Source organism: Acanthisitta chloris, unplaced genomic scaffold (genome assembly GCF_000695815.1).
Source record: "Acanthisitta chloris isolate BGI_N310 unplaced genomic scaffold, ASM69581v1 scaffold6503, whole genome shotgun sequence".
Classification (NCBI taxonomy): Eukaryota; Metazoa; Chordata; class Aves; order Passeriformes; family Acanthisittidae; genus Acanthisitta; species Acanthisitta chloris.
Window position 1 is genome coordinate 1 of NW_008663132.1, and position 23,404 is coordinate 23,404.

General features: G+C 42.2%; 1 protein-coding gene across 1 annotated transcript; it reads right to left on the reverse strand.

Annotated features, from left to right (window-relative positions):
* Nucleotides 1-69: 69 nt before the first annotated feature.
* CCBE1 (collagen and calcium binding EGF domains 1) lies at nt 70-22,179 on the reverse strand (the record flags this gene model as incomplete). The annotated part of the gene is made up of 9 exons (XM_009070875.1): nt 70-303; nt 1,843-1,878; nt 2,442-2,477; nt 2,570-2,709; nt 4,643-4,763; nt 9,591-9,697; nt 14,793-14,930; nt 16,189-16,323; nt 22,127-22,179. Coding segments are annotated over 9 exons (1,000 nt in total), but the record flags the coding sequence as incomplete, so codon positions are not given.
* Between the last annotated feature and the right edge of the window lie 1,225 nt (nt 22,180-23,404).

A 23,404-nucleotide genomic window follows, 5' to 3' on the forward strand; every position in this document is an offset into this window, starting at 1 on the left:
TATATTACATTGTCAGTGCATTTTTATACTGAAGAATTCTAAAGGGGCTTTATGTTTCAGTGGGCATAGCTAAGGATGGGCTGCCTTCTGTATCCTGGAATTTCTGGGTGCTGCCCGTGGTTTGTAGTCTTCTCCAGATCCAAAATCTACTGTGTCATGATAGTTTGTAAATTCCTGAGGTAATGGAAACTCCTCTGTTGATGAATGAGTCCTGTGTCCAAACACTCTCTCTTGCAGCTCAGCGATGTCATTTCTGATGTCTGCCATCATCAGCAATAGGAAATCAAATGAACCTGGTGGGCCCTGCAGTCACAAGGCACAGTCATAAATAACAATCCACCTTGCTCTCAGAGTTTTCAAACTGGTTGATAGAATTACTCTTGCAGGGGTAGTTCAGTAAAATACTGCTTCATACCAACTGCCGAAGGTAATGCTCTGGTTTTTAATCAACTTGCTCAGGAAACAATTTTCAAAAGAATCAAATGTTTTTATAGACAGAGCCTACATTTACAAGATTCCTAGCCCTTTTGCCACTTAACAATTCCTTTACTGTATCTGCTTCCTAAGGGCATCCTGACACCTCATGGGAACAGAGGAAATAAATCTTGGTTCCCTGTCTTCTTTATTATTAAACTGACAGAAATTACAGTCTTGGAATGATTAATCAATACATCTTTTTAAGACTGCTGTTATTTGGAGAGTATCTTTTCAGTATGGTGACCTTACTGTTGTCCATCACTTACTAAATGTATTGGTAATTACAATGCAGAAAGTATCTGATTTTAGAAAATCATTGTTTCTTTTTAGCTGGCTTCACACAGTAAACTGTTCAATACTGGGGACACCCTGCTGGGCACATGCTTAAAAATCAACTCCACCAATGACAAAATACTGTAAGAAATAAATTCCTAGAATCATAGAATGGTTTGGGTTGGAAGGAACCTTAAAGGTCATCTAATTCCAACCCCCCTGCTGTGGCCAGAGACACTTTTCTCTAGACCAGCTTGCACAAAGCCCCATCCAACCTTGTCTTGAACACTTTCAGAGATGTGGCATACAGAACCTCTCTGGGCAACCTGTGCCAGTGCCTCACCACACTCACAGCAAAGAATTTGTTCCTAATATCTAACCTAAACCTACTCCCTTTCACTTTAAGCTCCCCTTATGCTGTCATTCCATGCCCTTGTAAATAGTCTCTCTCCATTTTCCCTGTAGGCTCCTTTCAGGCACTGAAAGGCCACAAATAGGTTCCCCCCAAAGCCTTCTCTTTTCCATGCTGAACAATCCCAATTCTCTCAGCCTGTCATCATAGTAAAGCTCCTCCATCGCGCTAATCAACTTAGTGACATCCTCTGGACTCACTCCACTAGGCTGATGTCCTTCCTGTGCTGGGGACCCTATTTCTTTTAAACAATTTCACCTTGAAAACAGATTGTCAATGGATTCTTCTGATGACTGACTCAGAGCCTACAGATTCACATGTCTCAAAGAGATTAAGGGCAGGATTTAAAAAGGCTCCAGGGATGAAATGCCCAGAGGGAAGGTTGAAATGTACAAGCTCTACATGGGATCTTGTGTCTCTGACCTCTGAGGATATACAAGCACCATGGTAGGGCAGAGGTGTACCTACTGTCTTCAGTCTCACACCCAACAAGGGAAGAGGCATGGGGCAAAAACACTTGGATGAAAGAAGGTAATTACTTTGTTTCCAATAACATTTTCTGTGTAGGTAAAGTGTCTGTGCTCTTGACACAAGAGTTTTATTTTCAACTGTTGGCTGACCTGTTGTTAATAGTCAAACATCACTCTGTTGTGGAAATTCCTCCTGTGAGGAATACTTACTGGTATCCCCTTTGGTCCTGGTGCGCCTCGCTCCCCCTGTAATCAATACCACCTCAGTTAGTTTGCTGTGACTAAAGGAAAGGAAGAAAAATCACTGTTTGCCTCTGCAGTCTCCCTTATTTACTGTCCCCAGATCAAGAATCATCAGCTGATGCTTGTTAGGAAGAAGAAAAGAAAGTGAAGGAGGAATGCAAGGAAATTGCTGCTGATTCTCGTGGGAGCAGAGTTGGGCACTTCTGACATTTCTCCTGGACAGTAACAAGCAAATAGAAGTGTACAGGAGGAATTAACAAAAGAACAATCTAATGAACTGGGCTAAAGCATCAATGTTTCTTCATGCAAAAGCCAAAATAGCTGCAGAGAAAGGAAAGAAGGCTGCATGACAGATAACCTGGTGGGACTATTTGCAAGACTTTAGGAATGGCAAACACAAAATAGTAGAAGGATGACATCAAGGGTTGGGACAACAGGGTGTTTTCATCTTAGCAAAGGAAAAGAGATGGTAAAGGGGTATGACAAGTGTGTAGAGAGTCCCTGTAGCAAGTCTGCACTTCACATGTGCATGTGCCCATCTCAGGGAAATCAGTACCTCTCCTCACCTTGCTACCATCTCTCCCGGGGGCTCCAGGTGGGCCCTGCAAGATAAAAGAAAGTGTACACAAGGATGTGAGAAGTTATGGAGCTAAGGCAAATTGGGCAGTGCTTGATGGGAGATAACAATACTGACCACGGGGCCCCGTCTGCCCTGCTTAATATGTGATATGTCTGGAGAAGGGCCCATAGGTCCCATTGATCCACGAGGGCCTGGCTGTCCAGGAGGTCCAGGTAACCCAGGAACTCCTTGACTTCCTTTTGGTCCTGGTGCCCCTGCAATCAAGAGCAAAGGTTACATGCCAGAGAAGGCCTTCAGGACACTTCATCAGTGCAAGCAGTAGGGAATGACCAGCTTTTGAATGACCCAATGGACTAGTTAACACACCCAAATCCACAACAATAGAACCAACACATCTGCATCTTCACATCCACAGCCATCTGAGACAACATTACTCCTTGTCACAGTAGCTACAAAAGATGATCACTAAACAATTAAATATCATGTATACAAAGAATCTAAGTCTGCCACTGCCAGGTGGTTAGGGACACAGACTGGGAACGAAAAGAAAAGCAGAAATGTCTCATTTTCACACAAAGAAGAACAAGTCACATTTCAGGAATGTCTCATATAAAGAAAGCCTCAGAAACCCACGGGAATTTTGGGTTGAGGGCGTCTACATGACTGGCACAAGCTAGCCCTTTCCAGTGGTGGACTGCACCTCTCTTCTACCCAAGTACAGTAGTCAATGTGTTAGGGGCAAAAAAGGCTTTGTTCTTCCATTTTGTTTTACATCCTTTTCAGCTTCTGCTGGTTCAGCAAAGCATGTTAGTTTTAAAGAAGCACACAGGCAAAAAAGTTATGTCTAGCTCAAGAGAAATGCTTTGAAGTGTAAACCAGAAAATCAGGAACCTGAAACAACATTTGGACAGAATAAAGACCAGTAAAGTCTCACTAGCTGAAACACTTTGATTAGAGGGGAAAGCACTTTTCTTCATACTGCAGGCACATGAAAGACATAAAGAACAAAAGGCAGAGAGCAAAAAGGGCTCAGCAGGACAGACTTTGTACAGTTAGGATTTTCAAAAGGAGACAACTCAAGTTCAGTGACAACTCCCTGCGACTCCTCCTGGCCCGGCAGTGCAGGAGGTGAGCAGGGATGGTTTTAGGGGGAGCAGAGTTCTAGAGTACCTCGGACAGCTCAGTCATGGGGAAACCCGGTGGGTGGGAGACCTGCAGGGTCAGGCCTACCTTGGAGGGATTGCAAGGCGACGTACTGTACCCTTCAGAGTCTGACGCAGAACCTCTAACCATACTGTCCTTGCACTTATACTGAAGACTGAAGATACTCATCCTCCAAGAAAATGAGATAAAGACTCAAAAAATAAAGCAAGACTGCATAAGTGGGGGATAAATGAGGGGTATGGGGAAGGGCAGTTCAGTAGGGAGTAAATTAATCCTTATAAGGAATATCTGCTACTCATCTGTAAGAATCTTTCTCAAACCCACCACAATCTAAAATTCCTTGGAATCTTGCTAAGCCAAAATTAGATCTGCATTCAGTAGAATCTGCAAAAATTTTAGCATCACTGGCTGCCGGTGTCTGGCTTAAATTAGAACTTGAGGATCTCTCTGGTTTTCAGATGGTTCCAATCTATACCTTAGCAAAGAAGGTGTGAGTGGAGTTACACTTTTCAGATTCCTTCGAATCTAGAACACAACATAAACCCAACTGATGAATCCTTGCAAAACCAGATGAGGAAAAATAGAACAGTTGGCACAAACCCCCAAAAACTGAAAGCACATTTTCTGCTCTATTAATGACAGTGAGAGAAAGCAATAGATATTCCTGAAATGAAATGGAGAGTGTTTTAATACAGGGTTAAAATACAGGAAGTGACAACTAAAGCAGGTGAGATATCTCAGTGAGAGGCAGAAATTAAACACATACAGGACAAACACAGCTTGCATGCCAAGAAACACATGGAGACTAAGACACAATGGATGATGTTAAATAGGTGGCAGAGGCTGACCATAATGACCAAAAAGTTTTTCTTTTTAAATTCATCATAAATTCAAACATAATAGTATCAATCAAAGTATGAAACACATGAAATGCTATCACACTGAAAGACTAAAGCTTAGTTTTATTTCCAGCACCATTGCATCTATGATTCTATATTCACATCCCTCTGGTCTGTATCTTACCTGGAGGGCCTTGTTGGCCAGGCTGGCCTGGGGGACCAGGGATATATGCATTAGATGCAAGCACTTTCTCACCAGTGATTTGCTTGCTAAGATCAGCAGCATTATTTGGCAGCAAAGCAACCTGCCAAAATCAAAAATCACTGTAAGACCTTCACTATTCAGCCAGATAAATTACATTCTTGGTTAAGCTTTCATGTGAAAAAATAGCATTTTTAAGTATTTCAGGAAATTAGAAAGTGTTTAATCATATCCTTCACTGAAATCATCAGACAAAAATAAGTTACTTTGAGTCTGTTCACTTTTCATGTCACTGTGGAAATACTGCAAGTCAATACAACGGAGAACAGGAGAAATTAATGAGAGACACAGCGACAACTTCTGAAAAATTGTCTCGTAACTGCTTGGATCTGCTTGGGAAACTTTTCTTATCTGAAATTTCCTCTGTTCATTGACTGCCCTTTTCTCAGGGCTACATTTGCTCAGATATTTAAGTTCTCAATTGCTGCACAAGCTGCTAACTTTCCATAGGTTTCAATGAGAACCCCAAATCCTTTGTGGATCTGGCCCTATAATCATACTATTTAACCCAACGTGTGTGGATTTGCTCTGCATAGAGACACAAATTAAGTAAAGAATTGCACCCTATAGTTTTAAGTGTCACTATCTATTACATCAGATGTTTACTTATCCACAAAACATTAATCTTGTTTACTTATCCATGAAACATTAATCTGTCCAGATTGAATACATGCAATAATTAAATATATTTAGAAATATTCTGCAAATGTTTAGTCTCTCCAGAGGCAGCTGGAGGGAGATGACAAGCCAGGAAGCTGGTTTGCAGTGAAGAAAGAAGTTTATTAGTGCTGAGTGGCTTCATGTAGATTTGGGGATTTTGCTCTGCCAAATGGAACTGAAGAGCTATTTCAGCAATAGCAGGCAAGAACTATCCCTGGGTGAGCTTTGTTGCTCCTTGAATGAATTTGCTTCACTGGATAATTTGATGCTGAATTCTGCAACATTTGCCTGGGAGAGCTGCATTAAGTGAAATACATGATGACTCCTGATATCTGACAATGCTTTTCATCAGCTATTTGGAATTCCCTGCACTGGGCTTTTCTCAAAACTCCTACTTATTTGTGTAATTATTTGATAGACACTCCCCTGCTGTTACTGCAAACCTACTGTTTGTAATGCACAGGAGAAAAAAAAGAATGCTATGCACTTGCGTACCTACTGCAACTGGGCAAATTTCCTTTGGCAAACAAATTATTTCTTAAGGAATACAATTTAAGGGCAGCCAGTGCTGCTTGTAGTTTGGGGTTGGGTGCAAAGAACAGTCCTGAAGCAAAAAAGTCAGGAAGAATAAAGTTGAAAATGCTGAGATGGTACCTGATGGCATTTCTGAAACACCAGTTTGATTTTTGAGACCGTAATTCAAAATGCGATGACAGGAATAGGAGGATTTATCAGCCATTTGTGACAAAGGTTTTGGAGAGCATTGCTGTTCCAAAGACAAGATGACTGCACTAAAGACAGAATAAGCATCATGATATAAGTCTTACAAGAATTTGATAGATTCACTCCACCCCCACAGAAATCAGTGTCTGGGTGAGGTCAGCATTTCGCAGAAGTCCTACAGGGTGATTCTTACTCATGAATCTGCTCACATGGAAAATGGGGATCCAGCACATCTACAGCTCTGGGGTGAGCTGGCATCTTTGGTTTCCAAAGGAAGTATCTGCTTTGTTTACCAATGACCTGGCAGCTTTCTTGACCAACATCCCAGCCATTGCAGCACAGACTGCAGCATGAGGCTACTGAAGATGAAGGTTGCTCCATGGGTGACCATCCTACACCTGGGGCTAAAGAGGAAAATTCAGTAGCTGAGGGCTCTCATAGCCACACTGGCCAGGGACCAGCACATGGAGGTCCAGTAGCTGGCTCTGGTCTGCAAAGTTTTGTTTTCCAGAGCAGGTTCCTGACTGGCTACAAATGGAAGGGTTGCAAGGACTATCATGCTGTAAAACTTCTGCTACACGACAAAAATCAACTAAGGGCTTTGCAGTGCTAATGCTAAAATTGAGAGAGAGTTAAATCCTATGACTACCTGTGAGCATTATATTTTTCAGGCAGTTTTTGTGAGAATATTTCCAGTGTCATAAGTGAGTATTTCTCCTTAGGGGTGGCCACAGTTGAGTGACAGATTAATTGAAGTTCTCTTTTTAGCTTGTACTTAAATTTCTCAACAGATTTCATTCTGGGGATCTATTGCTGTCCGAGCTGATAAATAGATGTGACTTAGTACATAGACCCTGCCATGAATACTCTTCAAGTTCTATTGCAAATGTCCAGGCTGGAGTAAAAAGGTGCATTTAGTGGTGAAGACTCATCATGAAGAGGATTTGGAAGTGTATTCTTTTCTGTTGCTTAAGTATTGACTTGTTCCTGCCAGTAAGGCTATTGTAACAACTAAGATAAAAAAATAATCACATAGCTGCTGCAAAAGCATCTACACATGTTTCCCCACTGAGTCAGCTGGACTTGAGGCATACACTAGGAGTGCCAAAACACCCAGGCTCTGGTCTAGCTCACTGCTCTTTGATATCTTCTGGCCAGAAAATGGTTGTTACATGCAATGGGGCCAAACCATGTGTTTTTGATGTTGACTCACGTCCTCTTAGGGACTGGCTATACTCACTGGCCTAATTTCTGTTTCACCTTTTAACTGGACCAGGATCCTGGTCCAGGGTGACCTTGGCTTTCTTCATCCATAGCTCCAAATCTTAATGGCCCTTGGAAAATAACTTTTTTTTTCTCCATGTGCTTGCAAATATTAGCAAGGGTAAGTTTTAAAGAAAGACAGTTCAAGAAACAAGACTTCCATATGTTGTGTTGCATGATGCATCTGGAGTTTTGAGTAGTTTCTAGGAGATCTGTCGTTTAGACAAATTTGACAGTGCTTGTCAGGAGTGATGTGGAACAGGGCTTTCTAATTAAGATGTTTAAACACATCTGTGCAATAGGATCCAGCTTACTTCACTTATTAAAAAAATGGCTGTGTGTCAGCATGTCAGATATCTTTCTTCATTTTTCAGTTTTCCACTCTTCGTCCTCCCATCCAGGTCTGAGATCAACTTAGGACTGCCTACAGCCCTATATTGTATCAGGGCAGTGAATCTCACTGGATGACAGGCTTTTCTGCTCAACACAATTTTGAAAAAAGTTTGTAGAATCTGAAAGCCTTAACCACAAGACTGAAGACTCATTCCTTAAACTGTCTTCCTGGCAAACAGAAATGAATTTTTCTGTGCAAAACAGAACAGCTTCAACCACAGATACTGAGAGATGTTCTCCCCAGAAGAACTTGGCCACAGGGAGCAGCTGGTGAAACACAAGGGTTCAGGTCTCCCTGGGCAGAGAAGCAGCATGGGGCCAGATCTTCTCTCAGTATGGACTAAAGCTCTCCTCAGTGTGTGGTAAAAATTGCTGAGGGTATTGGGCACCTTCTCTTCCAGCTCTGTCTGTGTATGGCACAACCCACTGGGCTCCCTCTGAGGATGCCAAATACATCAAGCCCCACTAGAAAGGTACTGGGGGAAAAATTAAGCTATGGACTATGACAGGACTTAGCTATGAGGCAAGAGTGAGCTGCTTAGTTTGGCCACAGCTACTACAAGTGCCCACTGTGACAGGTATTGATGGTCTGAGTTTTCCAGGAGTGAGTTTTGAACACAGGCATTGAACAGGGGAAGTTTTAAACAGAAAATTTTCAATTAATTCAATCGATCAATTCTTGCAGCAAACGATGTGGCCAACAGTGTGATCCCAGATCCCTCCCTGGAAGTCAGGGATGTGAGCCTGCTCAGCATCATTGACGATGGCTGGAGAAACAGCCACTCAAAAGCATGGATCCTTTTTGACCTCTCTGCCACCATTTGTCTGAAACATTTCCATCATGCATGAAATTATGTCACTTCTATGTTTGTCTTCATACTGATTCAGAAGAAAAACATGATGTTTTGATATTTTTGAGATAAAGAGTATCTCTCTAACCTCAGTGGCTTTCATTTTCATGAAGCAGATTTCTTTCTTCCTAATAGTGAATGAGTGACATTAAATGCAACAAGTGAATACCCCAAATTGTGTTTTGACACAATGAAATTAAATTAGCACCCTGGGTGAGATAATTACAGCCTGTCAGCATGAATTGCTGAGAATATTCCTGCAGAATGTTTCAATCTGAGAGAACCTGAACCGTCAAAGGAGATGTCACCAGAAAAGGCATTACATCTGCATTCCTCCACTTGGTTCTCCAAATCTGAGGCTGAGTCTTCGAGTTATTTCAATCCTTTCAAGTGCACAATGAGGCTACATATATGAGCAATTAAAAGCCAGAGAAAGTTTCTAAATGTATTATTCTCTACTTGTAAGGACATGGGTGAAAACAAAAAGGTTTGGGACTGAGCGTTTTTCTTTTGAAAAAGTATCAAAAGCTAGTGATGTTTTTGTTTAGCTGCAACTCCTACTTGGAAAGAATCCTGTATCAGCACCCTATTAATGCAAAATCATGTTCCCGCATCTGTGGAATGTCTTGCACTTGCTTACTCTGAAGGTGGATCAAGTCCAAAATCCCGTGCATTCAGAGTGAATGAAAAGCTGAGGCCAGCACAGATTGCCAAGAAACCTGGGCTGAGCCTGGGATGGGTGTTTGCCAGACTCTGTTAGCACAAACTTGGTAACACAGTGCCACAAGCTTGGGTAGCAATTTGCTTACAAGACATACAGAAGCATGAGGAAGCATTCTTATATGATTTTAAAATATATTGCCATTCTCTTTACGAGTACAAGAAATACATGGAAGTGACAGCTCCAATCTCTTATATTTAACCTCAGTTGTTGTGAAACATGCAGGTCTGGTAAAGACACGGCTAATCGGTGTTCATACCTTTTGCTTCAGCTGTAAAACCGTCTGCTTTATTTGATGAAATTCCTTACAAGAGGCACAGCATGTCCCTGGTTTCGCCACATTTTCAGATTTCTCAGGAAGCCCAGCTGAAAGAAAGCAGCTTCCAACATAAATATAAAGATCCAGAGGAAAGAAATTCATAAAATCACTGCAGAAGCAACTTGAAGGTTGTTACATTTCCCCAGACTGTGAAAAGAGAAGAGAATCTTGCCATTATTAAAGCGTTGATTGTGAATTTCTGTGTAAGGCTGAGAAACTTCACAAGGACCCCTCTGAGCTCATTTTTAAAGCAGCTGTTTCCACTTAAGAGTCCCTCAAGAATTCATTTTCTTAATACCTGGAAATGTTCACACCCCTTCTTTTATCTTTGTGTTTAGGGTAGACTAACCCCATAGATCTGAATCAATTTACTGTCTCCCGAAGGGCAAATTTTCATATGCTATATATTACAGTAAAATCCCTCACAATATAGCTATTTCGTTCACTTTGTACAAACTGCTCTTTATCGTTGCAGGTTATTCTCCATGCGATGGAATCAGCCCGAGCAGAGATGGGGATTGAGATTAATGACAGGGATTTAAATCCACACAAGAGAAAGGGTCACATCTGTTGATACTATGCATGAATGGGATCTATTCAAGAATCCACTAAATGATTCAAACTGTAAGGGATATTGCAAAAGTTATTTCTGTCCTTTCCCAGTCCCATACACAGCCAAGCACTTCTGTCTTGCAAACAAACAAGCATTGTTATAACAGATGTCAGCTTAAAGAGAAATCTGCCTTCCAAACCACAGGGTGACACACACTGGAAAACTTTAGGTGAGCTTTTCCCCTTCCACATACAGTTGCTAAGAAGCATCAAATGTATTGAGGTTCTGCATATGATGTGTGGCCTTGTATGATGGTACTGGAAGGTTTATTGAGCACACTTGAACACTGGCCTTTCAGACCACATCCTGCAATGGAAAAACTCTGCAAGTGCTCCTGGTTAAAGTCAGGAAAACTTAAAAATCTTCCAAAAGGATCAACTGTGATCCACTTAACTATTGTGTTATACTTCTCACTTGGACACACACTTTTATGGCCTTAAATGTTTATTGGTTTTGAAAATATTTGCATATTTTAAAATAAAACCAGAAGTTTCTAGTACTAAAGATGTTATATGGTAATTGGCCTTAAATGTTTGCAGGGTCCAATAAGGAATATTGCATCCACCTGATGGTCATCTGTGGACCACCTATGCACAAATTTGGAAAACCTGATTTTCAGTACATTTAGTCCATTGGATATAATGACACATCAGGCATGCTTGCTTTTAAAAGACAAAGATTTATTTCTCTTATCCCTTGATCAAGTAGGAGGGGGCTGTAAGGGGAGGATGCTGGAATGACCAAAGCATTAAGGCTGGTATTAATACTAAACTGATCAGAACATGAGGAGACAAAGGCTTGGGGTTTTTCCCCACTCATCAACTGCTTGTTCCCACAGCTGCTCTACAGTGGCATTACAATATTACACATACCATTTACTGGTTTTAGGGCAGCAAGCGCACACTGCTGTTTGAGCTTCCCAGCCCTTTCTGATAGCACAGGCTTGGTACATGAACAACTTTCTGTGAAGTGTTCAGATGGCTCAAAGATTTCAGGACAGAAGGTACTACTTGATGTTTTCCAATGAACTCTACATAGCATAGAATGGAGTTTCACCAAATCACAGCTATGCTGGATCCAAGACTATTTGACCACAAGACCTCTTAGAGGACCTCTACCCTTTGTGTGAAGATCTAAATACACAGCATTTTCTGCTTTCCTTCCTCTCTGCTGTATTCCTAATGCTAATTGTTTTGCCTTTGACTGCTTTCAAAGCCTCTTTGCCCATAAGTCTTTCTCTGGTAGATTAAAGAGCCTGCACCATGCAGGGCTTTTTTTTTTCTTTAACAAGGAATCGATGTGCTGTAATCAAGACACCTCTTGACATTTCTATAAAATACATTTTGTCTTGACCACAAGTCAGTATTGTGGAGTTCTGTCTCCCTCTCTAATTTTTCACCTTCCTTTAAAACCCCCCCACATTGTCTTCACATGTCCATTTTTGGACCTATGTAGGATTTACAGATGCACATATATAGAACCATTAGGGAAAAATGCCCTTTTTTTTCCCTTTGTCAAACACCAGTAAAGTTTGGGTTTGGTACTAATCTCAACTAAAATTTCTTTTAATAGCTATCTCAGCAAATGAGTTCTGTCATGCTGTGTTAAGAAATGTTGCTGAAAGCAACACACTGTCATAGAGAGAAACTGCCAGAGTCTCTGCTATCTGAAACCTAATGTAATCCCACTAGAATCAGTGGAATTACTTGCAGATTAAAAAGTGGTGAATTTGGCCTCGTGTTTCATTATAAAATCCAGTTTATTTTCCAGAAGGATGTGGCACACGGGGCTGACAAGTACAGATAAAACAGGGCTGTAACAATCCATGGAGATGAGTGCTGGGGGATCAGCTAATGTTTGGGAAATATCATACCAGTGAGATTTCTGCAAATCCAGTTGGATTGACTTGTTGGAGGAAGAAGTCCAACATCCTTATATAAGCAAGTATGAACTGCATCCCGGGAGAGAGATGGAATCCCCCTAACTCATACCAGACAGAGGTGATGATTTGTCCAAGGAAGGAGTCATCCATCAAACATTTGCTCTACCTCCGTCCAATCCTGTATCAGGACCAAACTATGAGTAAAGCCAGATTAAAGCACGCATAAAGCGAGAAGCCACTTAGGATAGGCCAGAGTGGGTAGAAAGCCATTAGATGGAACCACTCACACATGATGTAGAAACAGAGGTCATCTACCAGGGTCAGTTTGGACAGCACTGAGGAAGGCACTGACATAGCTTGTTTCCATTGCAGACCTCCACTAGGAAGCTAAAATTATGTTGGAGAAGGTTTAAACCAGCCCCATTTTATGAAGGTTTTCCAAAATATGAAGTCTAGCTCATGCATGACATTGCTGTCCGGATGGGGGTCCTTTCATCTTGGTGAGACACAGGTGAGCCCTGTGGCACCTATTGCTAAGAGTGGGAGAGTGTTGTGTTTTCTTAGTATGTGCCTGGACACTCTGCCTTGCTGATGCTGGAAAAGAAGGAGATGCTGGCAGGAGAGAGCTCTGCGGGAGCTCTGCTGCGGGTGGTCTTTGCATGGAGGCTGTTGAGATGTTCATCTGTGTTGTATTATCCGGGCTTAGCCTGCTGAGATGGTTTCATTTGCCTGCTTCTGCCCAGATAGCTGTATTGTCTCCGTCAAATGCAACATGACTGTGGATGCAGGAAAAATGCTCCCTATTTTTGTGTCCACTAACACAAAGCTCTCAGTCAATCCCACTTACAGAGCCAAAAAAACCATCCAAATTGTGGCCTTCAGGCATGGAACAAAGGAAACATGAATATGATCTCCCACAAAACATGCAACAAGGTTAGAGACGGAGAGGGGTACATGCGTTTTTGTCTGTCACACTAAATTTTAAAATAAACTTTAAGTGTTCTGGCTACCATGAAAAGAAAATCATCTGTGCACTAGGAAGCCGTTCGGGCGCGGATGCGGTGCAGGGCTGGGGCTGACCACACGGTGGTGCATCGCTACAGCTGGTTCCTCACAAAACTCTTTTCTTTGGAGGGAGCTCTGCGAACCAGCGTTGGCCAACTCCTCTGTCATTTCCACCAGAGGTCTCAAAATTAGTAACACTAACGTGGAGTACAGAGGGGTAACTGAGCTGCTTCTCACACCTGGTTCGGGCAATGGATCAAGAGATGGTGGATATTTTGTTCCAGATTAATTACTGGAACTGACATTTTCATGTACCATGCATATTCAGTGTAAAAAAAGTGTTTTTCAAATATTAGGATTATTTATACAGCCTTCAATATTTTGAATGGTTGGTTACCCTGAATGCTTTGGACATTACTCTATCAGGAAATTTGAACTACCCAGAGGAAAAGTGAACTAAAATAATTATTTGTAAGGGGATTATATAGGTTAAATCTCTTTCCTTTATGACACACACACACACACTTAGAAGGAAAAAACCAATTGAAAACTACAAGGAACATTTAAAGTTAATGGAGTGGCTCCAGTTACACATTTTCAGAGGAGAATCAAAATTATAAATTGCTTTGGCCATCCAGTGGGATTTGGAGCACCCTATGATACCATGTTCAGGCATTAATTGATGAACCATGGTAAGTCACCATTAATCAAAAGAAGGGTTTTTCCCCCCCAGAGCACAGGGTGTTCACTTCCTCCTTTCTTTTTAAATTTTCATATCAGTATTTAACCTGCAGTACTCTACGTGCTGTAATCTAATAAATGGGATGAGGTCAAAACCTTTAAAATCATTGATACACAGCACACGTGTATACTTTGAAACCAACAGTGAAATGTAAGAACAAGCACTCGCTCTTACCCCTTTCCCACCACATTTTACTTTCATTAAAAATAAAAATAAAAAAAAGTCTGACCACAGCCATAAGACACAGGACCTAAGTGCAGGCCAGCAAAATTCAGTGTTACTCTACGCAATTTAGAAATTAATTTGAGCAATGCTTGGAAAATGTGTTGGACTCCTAGGCATACCTTTTCTGAGCCTCTAGGTGCCAAGGAGCACTAACCACACAACCAGGGCTATTTTCCAATCTCAGTTTTAGGCATCTAAATACAAATTAAAGTTACTAAAATTATTTCATTAACAGGTGAAATTAATGAAGGTTTATAAGGGTCATCATCTGGTACTATGTTTTTTTTCTGTGTCTTCTGAGCTCTGGACCACAAAATAGGTATAATCCCGGTTGGTATGGGAGCAAAATACAACTTTTAGGAGTTGGATCCAGCAAAAATGGTCTAACCGAGGTTGTAATAGCAAGTTTCACTCTTCAGCCATTCTCCTTCTCCAAGGGAAGATGCTTTCCACATTCTTCAATGTACTTGTGCATTGGAGGAAAGCATGTGACAGGACTGCTCCATAGGTGCTCAAGTGCCCAGAGAACAGCCCGTGTGCTCTAGGAGCATCAGCTACATCCCAGCTCTGGACCCCCAGCTCCAAGTGTAGTGTAGGGACCAGTTCCTCTTCAAGACAGATCAACCCTTTAGATGGCCCTTTGGCCCAGGATATTTAACCTACATTAGCACATACCTTTATCTCCTTTGGTGCATGTCTTGCCATCCTCCTCCCGGATATAACCTTCATGGCACTCACACCTGTAGCTGCCCATGGTGTTGACACAGATCTGAGAGCACAATGTCCCATTGCTTGTGGCACACTCATCGATATCTGGAGAAAAGCAAAAGCTAAAAATGTTCTATAACTGGAGGTTTCAGACCTCAAATACAGTAAAAGACTTCCTTTAAAGGTATCAAGAGGTTTTTGTGGTTAACTAAATGAGCAATTGCAGCACCACTGGTGCTTTGGGCTAGAGCTCTGTACAACCTGCACTATTATTACTAATACACCTACTTGACTATTTCTTTGCATTGCAAAGCTCAGCCCTGCAAACCTTGGCTACCTGGCTCTGCAAACCACACAGGGCAGAGCAGCACTAGCCACACAAGGGCCACACGTAAATGATCAGCCCTGAATTAGATACTGACCATCTGAATCAAACCTCTGCTCTTCTGAGACCCCACCTGGAGTAAGCACTGTGAACAGTTCTGGTGCCCTCAACATAAGAAGGACATGGAACTGCTGGAGCAAGTCCAGAAGAGGCCACAAAATTGCTAAGAGGATTGGAGCACCTCCTCAGTGAAGACAGGCTGAGAAAATTTGAGCTGTTCAGCCTGGAGAAGAGAAGGTTTTGTCAAGACCTCATAGCAATCTTCCAGTATCTGAAGGGCCCTACAGGGGAGCTGGAGAGGAACTCTTCATTAGGTACTGTAGTACCTACTGTAGTACCTACTGTAGCTGGAGACAGACTCTTCATTAGGCACTGCAGTGATAGGACAAAGAGTAATGGGTACAAATTGAAAGAGGAAAAATTTAGGTTACATATTAGGAAGAAAAGCTTTACTATGAAGGTGATAAGACACTAGAACAGGTTGCCCAGGGAGGTTGTGGATTCCCCAACCCTAGCATTGTTCAAGGCCAGGTTGGATAAGGCCTTGAGCAACCTGCTCTGGTGGGAGATATTTGTGCCCACGGTGGGGGTAGGGGGCGGAACTGGACTAGATGATCCATAAATTCCCTTCCAACCCCTTAACATTCTATGATTCTATGTTTCTGTGATAAATAGGCCTGGTTATAACGCTTCAATATTCCATAAATATAGCTCCCAACCTGCAGGAGGAACTAATGAAAAATGACATCAGCCCAATGCTTCAAAGTGTCTGGATGCCTTGCAGTAAGTGATACCTCCTAGGGAAATCTAGGTCTCTTAATTCTGATAACCAACCCTTAACGTAGTTTAAAATGATATTTTTTTCTGTAAGAATAGTGAAAATACAAAAGGTTTCAGATCTAAACTGACTCCTAGAATACCCAGTGGAGCAGGATACATCACTAACCAGGGATGAGTGCAATATACACTTCTACCCACCCAGGCAATAAGGCTTCTCTCTGTTCCTGTGCCTCTCCCGATCATAGCGGTACCCAGGATAGCAAGTGCATAAGACTCGCCCAAAGTTATCTGTGCACTGCTGTTCACAAGGAGCTTCAGCACAGACATCATAGTCTAGAGAGAGAAAAATATGGTTAGGAAAACTACCAATGGCTGTAGCGGGATGATGCTTTGAGAACAAGTATTTCGCCTATCTACTAAATAATAAAGTTGAGTTACATTTCTTGTAAGACTGAAATAACCTGAATATAAAATATTCATGAGACACAAGCACAGAATTGTAGCAAAATTGTAATTTCTAATCACAGCTTTACAGTAGTTAGACTATTTCTTCAAGTTGGATATTAAGGGTCACTTTTGCAGATTGCAGAATTTAAGAATTCTTTTCACAGAAATATTAAATTGCCTAAAATGGTTTTTTGCAGTTTTCTTCCACAGATTTTTAAGTGCTGATATGCAGAATACTGTGAAACACCGTGAGGCCAACTGCCAAATCCAGGCAGAAAGTATATAATAAGGAAAAGTTAATTAAAATCACACAGTAATTATTCAAAGACAGATATAACCCACTCAGCAAAGAATGCATTGTTACAAACCCATCATCACCCTTAATAACAGCAGAGTGCAGATTAGGGTATGGTGAAATCACTGGCCCGGCTTGTCAGTGAGATCCCAAGACTGAAGTCCCTGTTTGAAACCTGAAGGAGAGTGAATGTGTTTCTGATTTCTGCTATGTAGCAGCAGGGCTGAAGTCTGGGGAATAGGCACCAGAGCACAACATTGTCTGACCTGCGTCCTTGCTCTACCAGGGGTTAGATTTGGTCCCTAGCATCATGCTGTAGCAGGACTGATGGGAGAAGGGCAGCCCCTGGCCACAGGTGCAAGGGCTTTGCAGTGCCTGGGGAACATCTGCCTTGCAAAGCCAAGAGCTGAAGCAGCATTTGGTCTCAAAACCAGCTCAGGAACACCCTGCTGAAGGACAGGTTTTACACCAAAGCAAATGTCAGTTTCTGTGATCATTTCAGGGAACATCATCCTGCACAGAGCACCCATGTGTATGTGACCCTCCAGGGACTGGGTACTGGGGGCCACAGCAGAAATATCCCATCTGTGCTCCAGACCAAACAGGTCTACACCAAACCTAAGTGGTTCAACCGAGTTCCCAGCAATGCACTGTTTCCATATACACAGTATAAAATAATTAAAACCCAAACTCATTATTGACTCACCCTAATGACTAGCAGAATTGCTCTACCAGGGGTTAGATTTGGTCCCTAGCATCATGCTGTAGCAGGACTGATGGGAGAAGGGCAGCCCCTGGCCACAGGTGCAAGGGCTTTGCAGTGCCTGGGGAACATCTGCCTTGCAAAGCCAAGAGCTGAAGCAGCATTTGGTCTCAAAACCAGCTCAGGAACACCCTGCTGAAGGACAGGTTTTACACCAAAGCAAATGTCAGTTTCTGTGATCATTTCAGGGAACATCATCCTGCACAGAGCACCCATGTGTATGTGACCCTCCAGGGACTGGGTACTGGGGGCCACAGCAGAAATATCCCATCTGTGCTCCAGACCAAACAGGTCTACACCAAACCTAAGTGGTTCAACCGAGTTCCCAGCAATGCACTGTTTCCATATACACAGTATAAAATAATTAAAACCCAAACTCATTATTGACTCACCCTAATGACTAGCAGACATGCTGGGTACAATGATTGTTCCAAACAATTAAAATGAGCTAATAGATGGTAAAGCAAATGAAACCAATTTTCTCTGTGGGGTATATAGAGGACATATGTAGCACTGGTGTTAAAAGTGACAATATGCCAAGGCACAGAAAAGCACCAAATGAGACTTAACAAGCTGCTGTATCTCACACCAGAGTCCCTTAGACAAAAACATACTATTGTAATGGTGCCAAGCATTTCCTCCCTTCTGCTAGTCACCTTTTGAATAGCAGGCATCCTTTCTTTCCTTCTTACTTCACAACTGTGTTGACTTTAACTCTTCAAGTCTGCTTGCAGTGCTATGGTGGTGAGTGGCAGTGCCAAGATTCCCAGCAGTAGCCAAGGCCAAACGGTGCAGAGCCATGGAAAGAAAACATGGCCCTTACCTTCAAAGTGGTCAGTCTGGGGGCTAGTTTGTACTTTTTAGGTGATGCTGAGGCTGTAAACTCCTGTTACATTTGGCATATATACTAAATATACTAAATAGTCTCAAATATGAAGTATTGCTGATGCTTTTCCTGGGCACAGTTGCAATTTTCATTTTCCACTGAAATAAAATCAGAGTGAGAACAGGCTAATATGCCCAGCACGGAGGTGAACACTCCTGCTCCTCAGCCAGCTTACCCACGCACATGCTGCATTTGGCTCATGCCATGTTCAGCTATTTGGAGTGAAGGTAAAACGAGCTCTGGCTTTCCTATGTTTCCAAGAATAGATGTGCCCTAACAAAACCATAAAAACCAGTGCTGGAAGCGACAATCTCCCACTAGAATCAGGATTAGCTATGTGTAAACTTCTTAGTTTTCTTTTTCCCTGAGGGGACTACCCACCAGGTAGTCTATGAGCAAGATGAAATATCCTTGCAGACAGAAAGCTTTTTACTCATATCTAATCCAAACTTCCCTCATGGCCACTTAGACCCATTATTTTTGTCCTCTTCTTCTTGGCCATAAACAACAGTTTACTTTCCCCCTTGCAGCAAGTTTTCACATACCTAAAAACTGTTATCATGGCTCCCCTCAGCCTCCTTTTCTCTAGACTAAACAATGCCGATTCTTTTTATGTGTCTCTCTTTCACCATATTCCATGGTAAAAGCCTTTAAAATATGGTTTTCACTTCCATGTCAGCACATCTCCATCGTGACCATTGCCTCAGTTACTTTCATAGAAAGCTGCGGAAGTGTCCAGGACATAGGAAGATCCCTGCTGGTGGTCCCACACAGATCACACGATGGTTGTGGGCAGGTCTCATGTCACAGAGCTGTGCATCTCCAGGGCTTTGGTCCCAGGTAGCATAACTCCCCTAGAAACAGTCCTCACAACTGGGATAAAATTAGGCAAAAACTGCTGCACCACCTCTGTGTGCTCTGCAGAACTAGGATGCACATGCCTTTCCACATTCGAACCCCTTGTTTGCCAGCCCAGCCTAAGAAATGTGGTTTGAGGATGAATCAAAACCACACGGTGAGGATCAGGCTGTTCCGGACTTTAGGAAAATGCAAAAACCAAAGCAGAATAACAAATGTCTCTATGTATATTTCAATGAACTCGGAAGTGACAACACAGTATGGAAAGTTGTACCAAGGAAATTTCTGGAAGAACATTAGTGAACATATCTGACTAGAGTTTGCCGGTAATAGAATATTTTGCTCTGAATTAATCCACAGCCAAGAAACTCAGGTAACAAACCAGTGGTAGGGAGGTTGCTTTCCAAAAAAAGCTGTTTCATACTACATCTATCCCTTCTTCACTCTATGAAGCCATGAGACAGGACCTGAGACAGGCCTGGTTGGAGCTGTGAATCTCCTAAGCAAAGAAGAAGGAGAGCATGCAGGAAAAAAAGGTGAGGAGTTGTTTTTTGACCTGCTTTGCTGATCAGGTGGAGCAGGAAGAAGTGCTACAGGGAGAACCAGACACACAGGTAAGTCTCCTCGATGTTTCCTGAGGATCACTGCTTCCTGCTCCTGCAGCTGAAAGCCAGAGCAAGAAGGTGAGTACAAAACAAAAGAAATGTAGAACCTGGGGGCGTGGACTGACTCATACTGGACTGCTCTGATTTCTGTTCCTTTTCATGGGCAGATGAGAAACAACAAGACAGAAACCAATAATGGACATGGGGAAAGACAAGACCCTTTAGGAGCCTGTTTAAATAACAGCTCCACCAGAAGGAGATTGGTGTCTTCCCAAGGTAGCTGTAAAAGGGTGGGCAAGGGAGAGTCTATCCCTCTGCCAACCCTCCTTCCTGCAGCCACTGCTAAATCACAGAGAAGACAGGGCTGGAACTACTTCTCACAGTTTCAACATGCCAGTACTGGATTAAAAGGTGCAGATGTGCTCTAATAAACTCACATCTGCAGTGCATTTATGTGCCTGTGTCGAGATATGAATTTCATACAGCTACTCTGTCAAGATTATGCCAAAACAATGTGTGAAGTCCCAAGTGTTGTCTTGTAACAGACTAAGCGAAATGAGTACCTCAGTGAATGATGTATCTTGTCCCTATACTAATGGCCCAAGACTGTCTCAGATGTTATGGCAACTGCTGTGACCTCCGAAGTTCAAGGCAAAATACAGATAGAGCTGAAAAAGGGAGAATGTAGAAACAAAGGGAGAGAAGCCACAGCCAGCAGAGAATTGAATTAGTGGCAGAAACTCTCAGGTTACTGAGATGCAGTTAACAGACAGGATTAAGTGAAGTCAGTGGGTACACAGTAAAAGCTGCTTTCATAATCACCTAAAATCTCAAGAGATGGAAATTAGAAATCAAAATAATATCTTGCCATGGCTCTTATTTTATTTCTGCTCCTATTACTGTTGTATCCTGCTGCACTCTGCTGTAACCATTATATTTAGTGAATAACCAGTACATTAAATTGTTAAATCCATAGGAGAGCTGGAGGCCAGACTGTAGAGTCCTGGCTTTTTTCCACCTGAAAAAGATTCAGGGCTTCTGCCTTCAACACACACAACTGCCTCCTCCAAGTGTCCCTCTCACACTGGAGCTGTCATCTTGTGCCACACGCAGTGAGACAAAACTCACCGCAAAACTGTGGGATGAGGAACACATTGATTTCACTCCAACCCTACCCAGCTCCCGGGGCTCAGGCTGGCACCCCAAGCTATTTCATCATAAGGAAGCAGCAAATACAGGAATCTTGTTTTGAGAAGATGTGGGGGGTTTTGCCGTGGTTTTTTTTTTTTTTTTTTTTTTTTTTTTTTTTTTTTTTATATAATATTTTTTTTTTTCTCAACAAAGAAGACATAAATTTTTTTAAAAAAACCAAACAAAGCAAACAAACCCCCAAAAAAGCAGCAGGATTAGAGTTTGGTTTATAATCCCTGTTGGCTGGACACTGTAAATCAAAAACCAGCTGACTCTCTCCAGCATGTCAATTTGTCACTTTTTTTTTCCAAAACATCACCATCCTAAACTGGAAAAGTTCTCAGGTCAACTCAAGGCTTTCCATATGTCATCAAATGGAAGGATGTGTTGCTATAAACTAACTTTTAAACCTGCTTTTAGGAGCAGACAAGGTTTATTGGCTTGCTGTCTCTGTACATTTGCTCCTGCCTGACAGTTCCTCTGCTCCTGTAACTTCAGAGCCAATTTTATCCAAATCAGTTCCCGTTTGACTACTGCATGAACTATCCTGTGTAAATCTGCATCTTCCTCAGACCCAGGAGAGGTGGCAGAAGAGACACTCTGTTTGACGATGCTCTCCCCACTCTGTTGTCTCCAGGAGATAGGTAGCTAAAGGCAGGACCAACTCACCTAGTCATCTGCTCCCTGTGCAGCCAAATCAGCTGTACCAGATCCAAGGGATAAATGGGGAAAGCCATCATCCAGGAAATCCATGCTCCTGGGTGCAAGGAGCACTCTCACATACCCATACAAAAGCAGAATGTGTCCCTCTGTTTGCAGCAGGTCATGGCACAAGATCTGTGCAGCCATGTGTACTTAGGGTAGGATCAAGGCTTGGCATGCTAAGCAAAACTTTTGGAAGATGCTGATCTTTTCATTTTCCCAGCAATTTCTTGGAAACTGCTCCCTCACTCCACACCAACACTTGAGATGTGGCTGAGCCTGTGGTTATATCAGGTTGCTCCTCCAAGCCAGCAATGTGGAGAATGGGGCAAATGGGGAAAGACAAATGCATGGAGACATGATGGGTAAAGAACAGTGAAATCACATACCTTCAGGGATGCACTGTCCAAGAACAAACTTATAACCCTTACAGCACTTTTTCCTGAAAAACAATAAAATAAATAAATTAATAAATAAATGTATTCTCTAAAGGTTGATGCTGCCTTTAGAAACAGTCATAGGTAGATCATGGATGTGATGAACCAAGCAAGATGAGGATCCTGAGCTCTGCCGTTGGAGCTATCTCAGCATTAAAGAACGCAACGTGGAAACCCACCACTCAGTCCATGAGAGGTCTTAAAAGGTAGAATGTCCAGACACCTTAGGAGGTTGGGACCAGGTACCCCAACACTGACCCATCCAACATGCCAAGTAGTTCCCAAAAGCCCTGCTTCTTTTTGTTGATAGGAGGCAGCACACCTCAGTGCTATCCACATACACAACTCAGGTCATCATTTGCATGACACAGTGAAGGGTGTTTTCAAATATTCATCATTACAATGTAAACTTGCAGAAAGGGTTAAGTCTCAGCGAGGAGTATACACAGGATAAATATTATCAGTCATTTCTCATCTTTTAATACACCTGGAAGGTGGTAAGTGAAACATATTGGGTATTTCAACTGGAGCAAGGGAGAGTATCTTATATAGGCTGGGGGACAAAATTCCAGTGAAGAGTCAATAGGATCAGATACTTTTTATGTGCCTATGACATGAACAAAGTCTGAGTGCTGAGAAATTGCTGGTTTTGACACACTGGCCTGTAATGACATTTAGGCATCCAGCGATACCTGCTGGTTTGCTTTCAAGGCAGCAAATTATATTAAGTCACCAGCACTCCTAGCGACGCTCAGGAGCCTTTACAAACAGCTGTGTCCTTTATCACCCTGAGAGCTTCTTGCTGCAGAGACCTGGTGACCTTCAAACGGTCCCATATTTGTGACTACCAGCACTGCTGCAAAGAAGAAAACTGCTGTTCAGTGTGCTATTTTATCAAGAATACAGGAGTCTGAGGAGTTTCACAGTTCTTCATGCCTTGTGGACATGCTAAAATATCTGCAACACTGGGAAACCATCCATTTAGTCTTTTCTTTTAATTCAATAACTGATGCAGAAGAGTGCTAAAGCCATGTAAGTCAATGACACAACACTCCCTCAGACAACACACAGCCATCAAAAATCATCATTATGTTCAGTTTAAATCAACTACCAGTTGCAACTGACTGCTTAAGAGAAATAATGCCTTACTCCAAACTATGTAAAAACAAACTTTGGCTCCACATTTTACCCTCTTCCAAAGATTAGCTGGAATATAAATTATGCTTAATG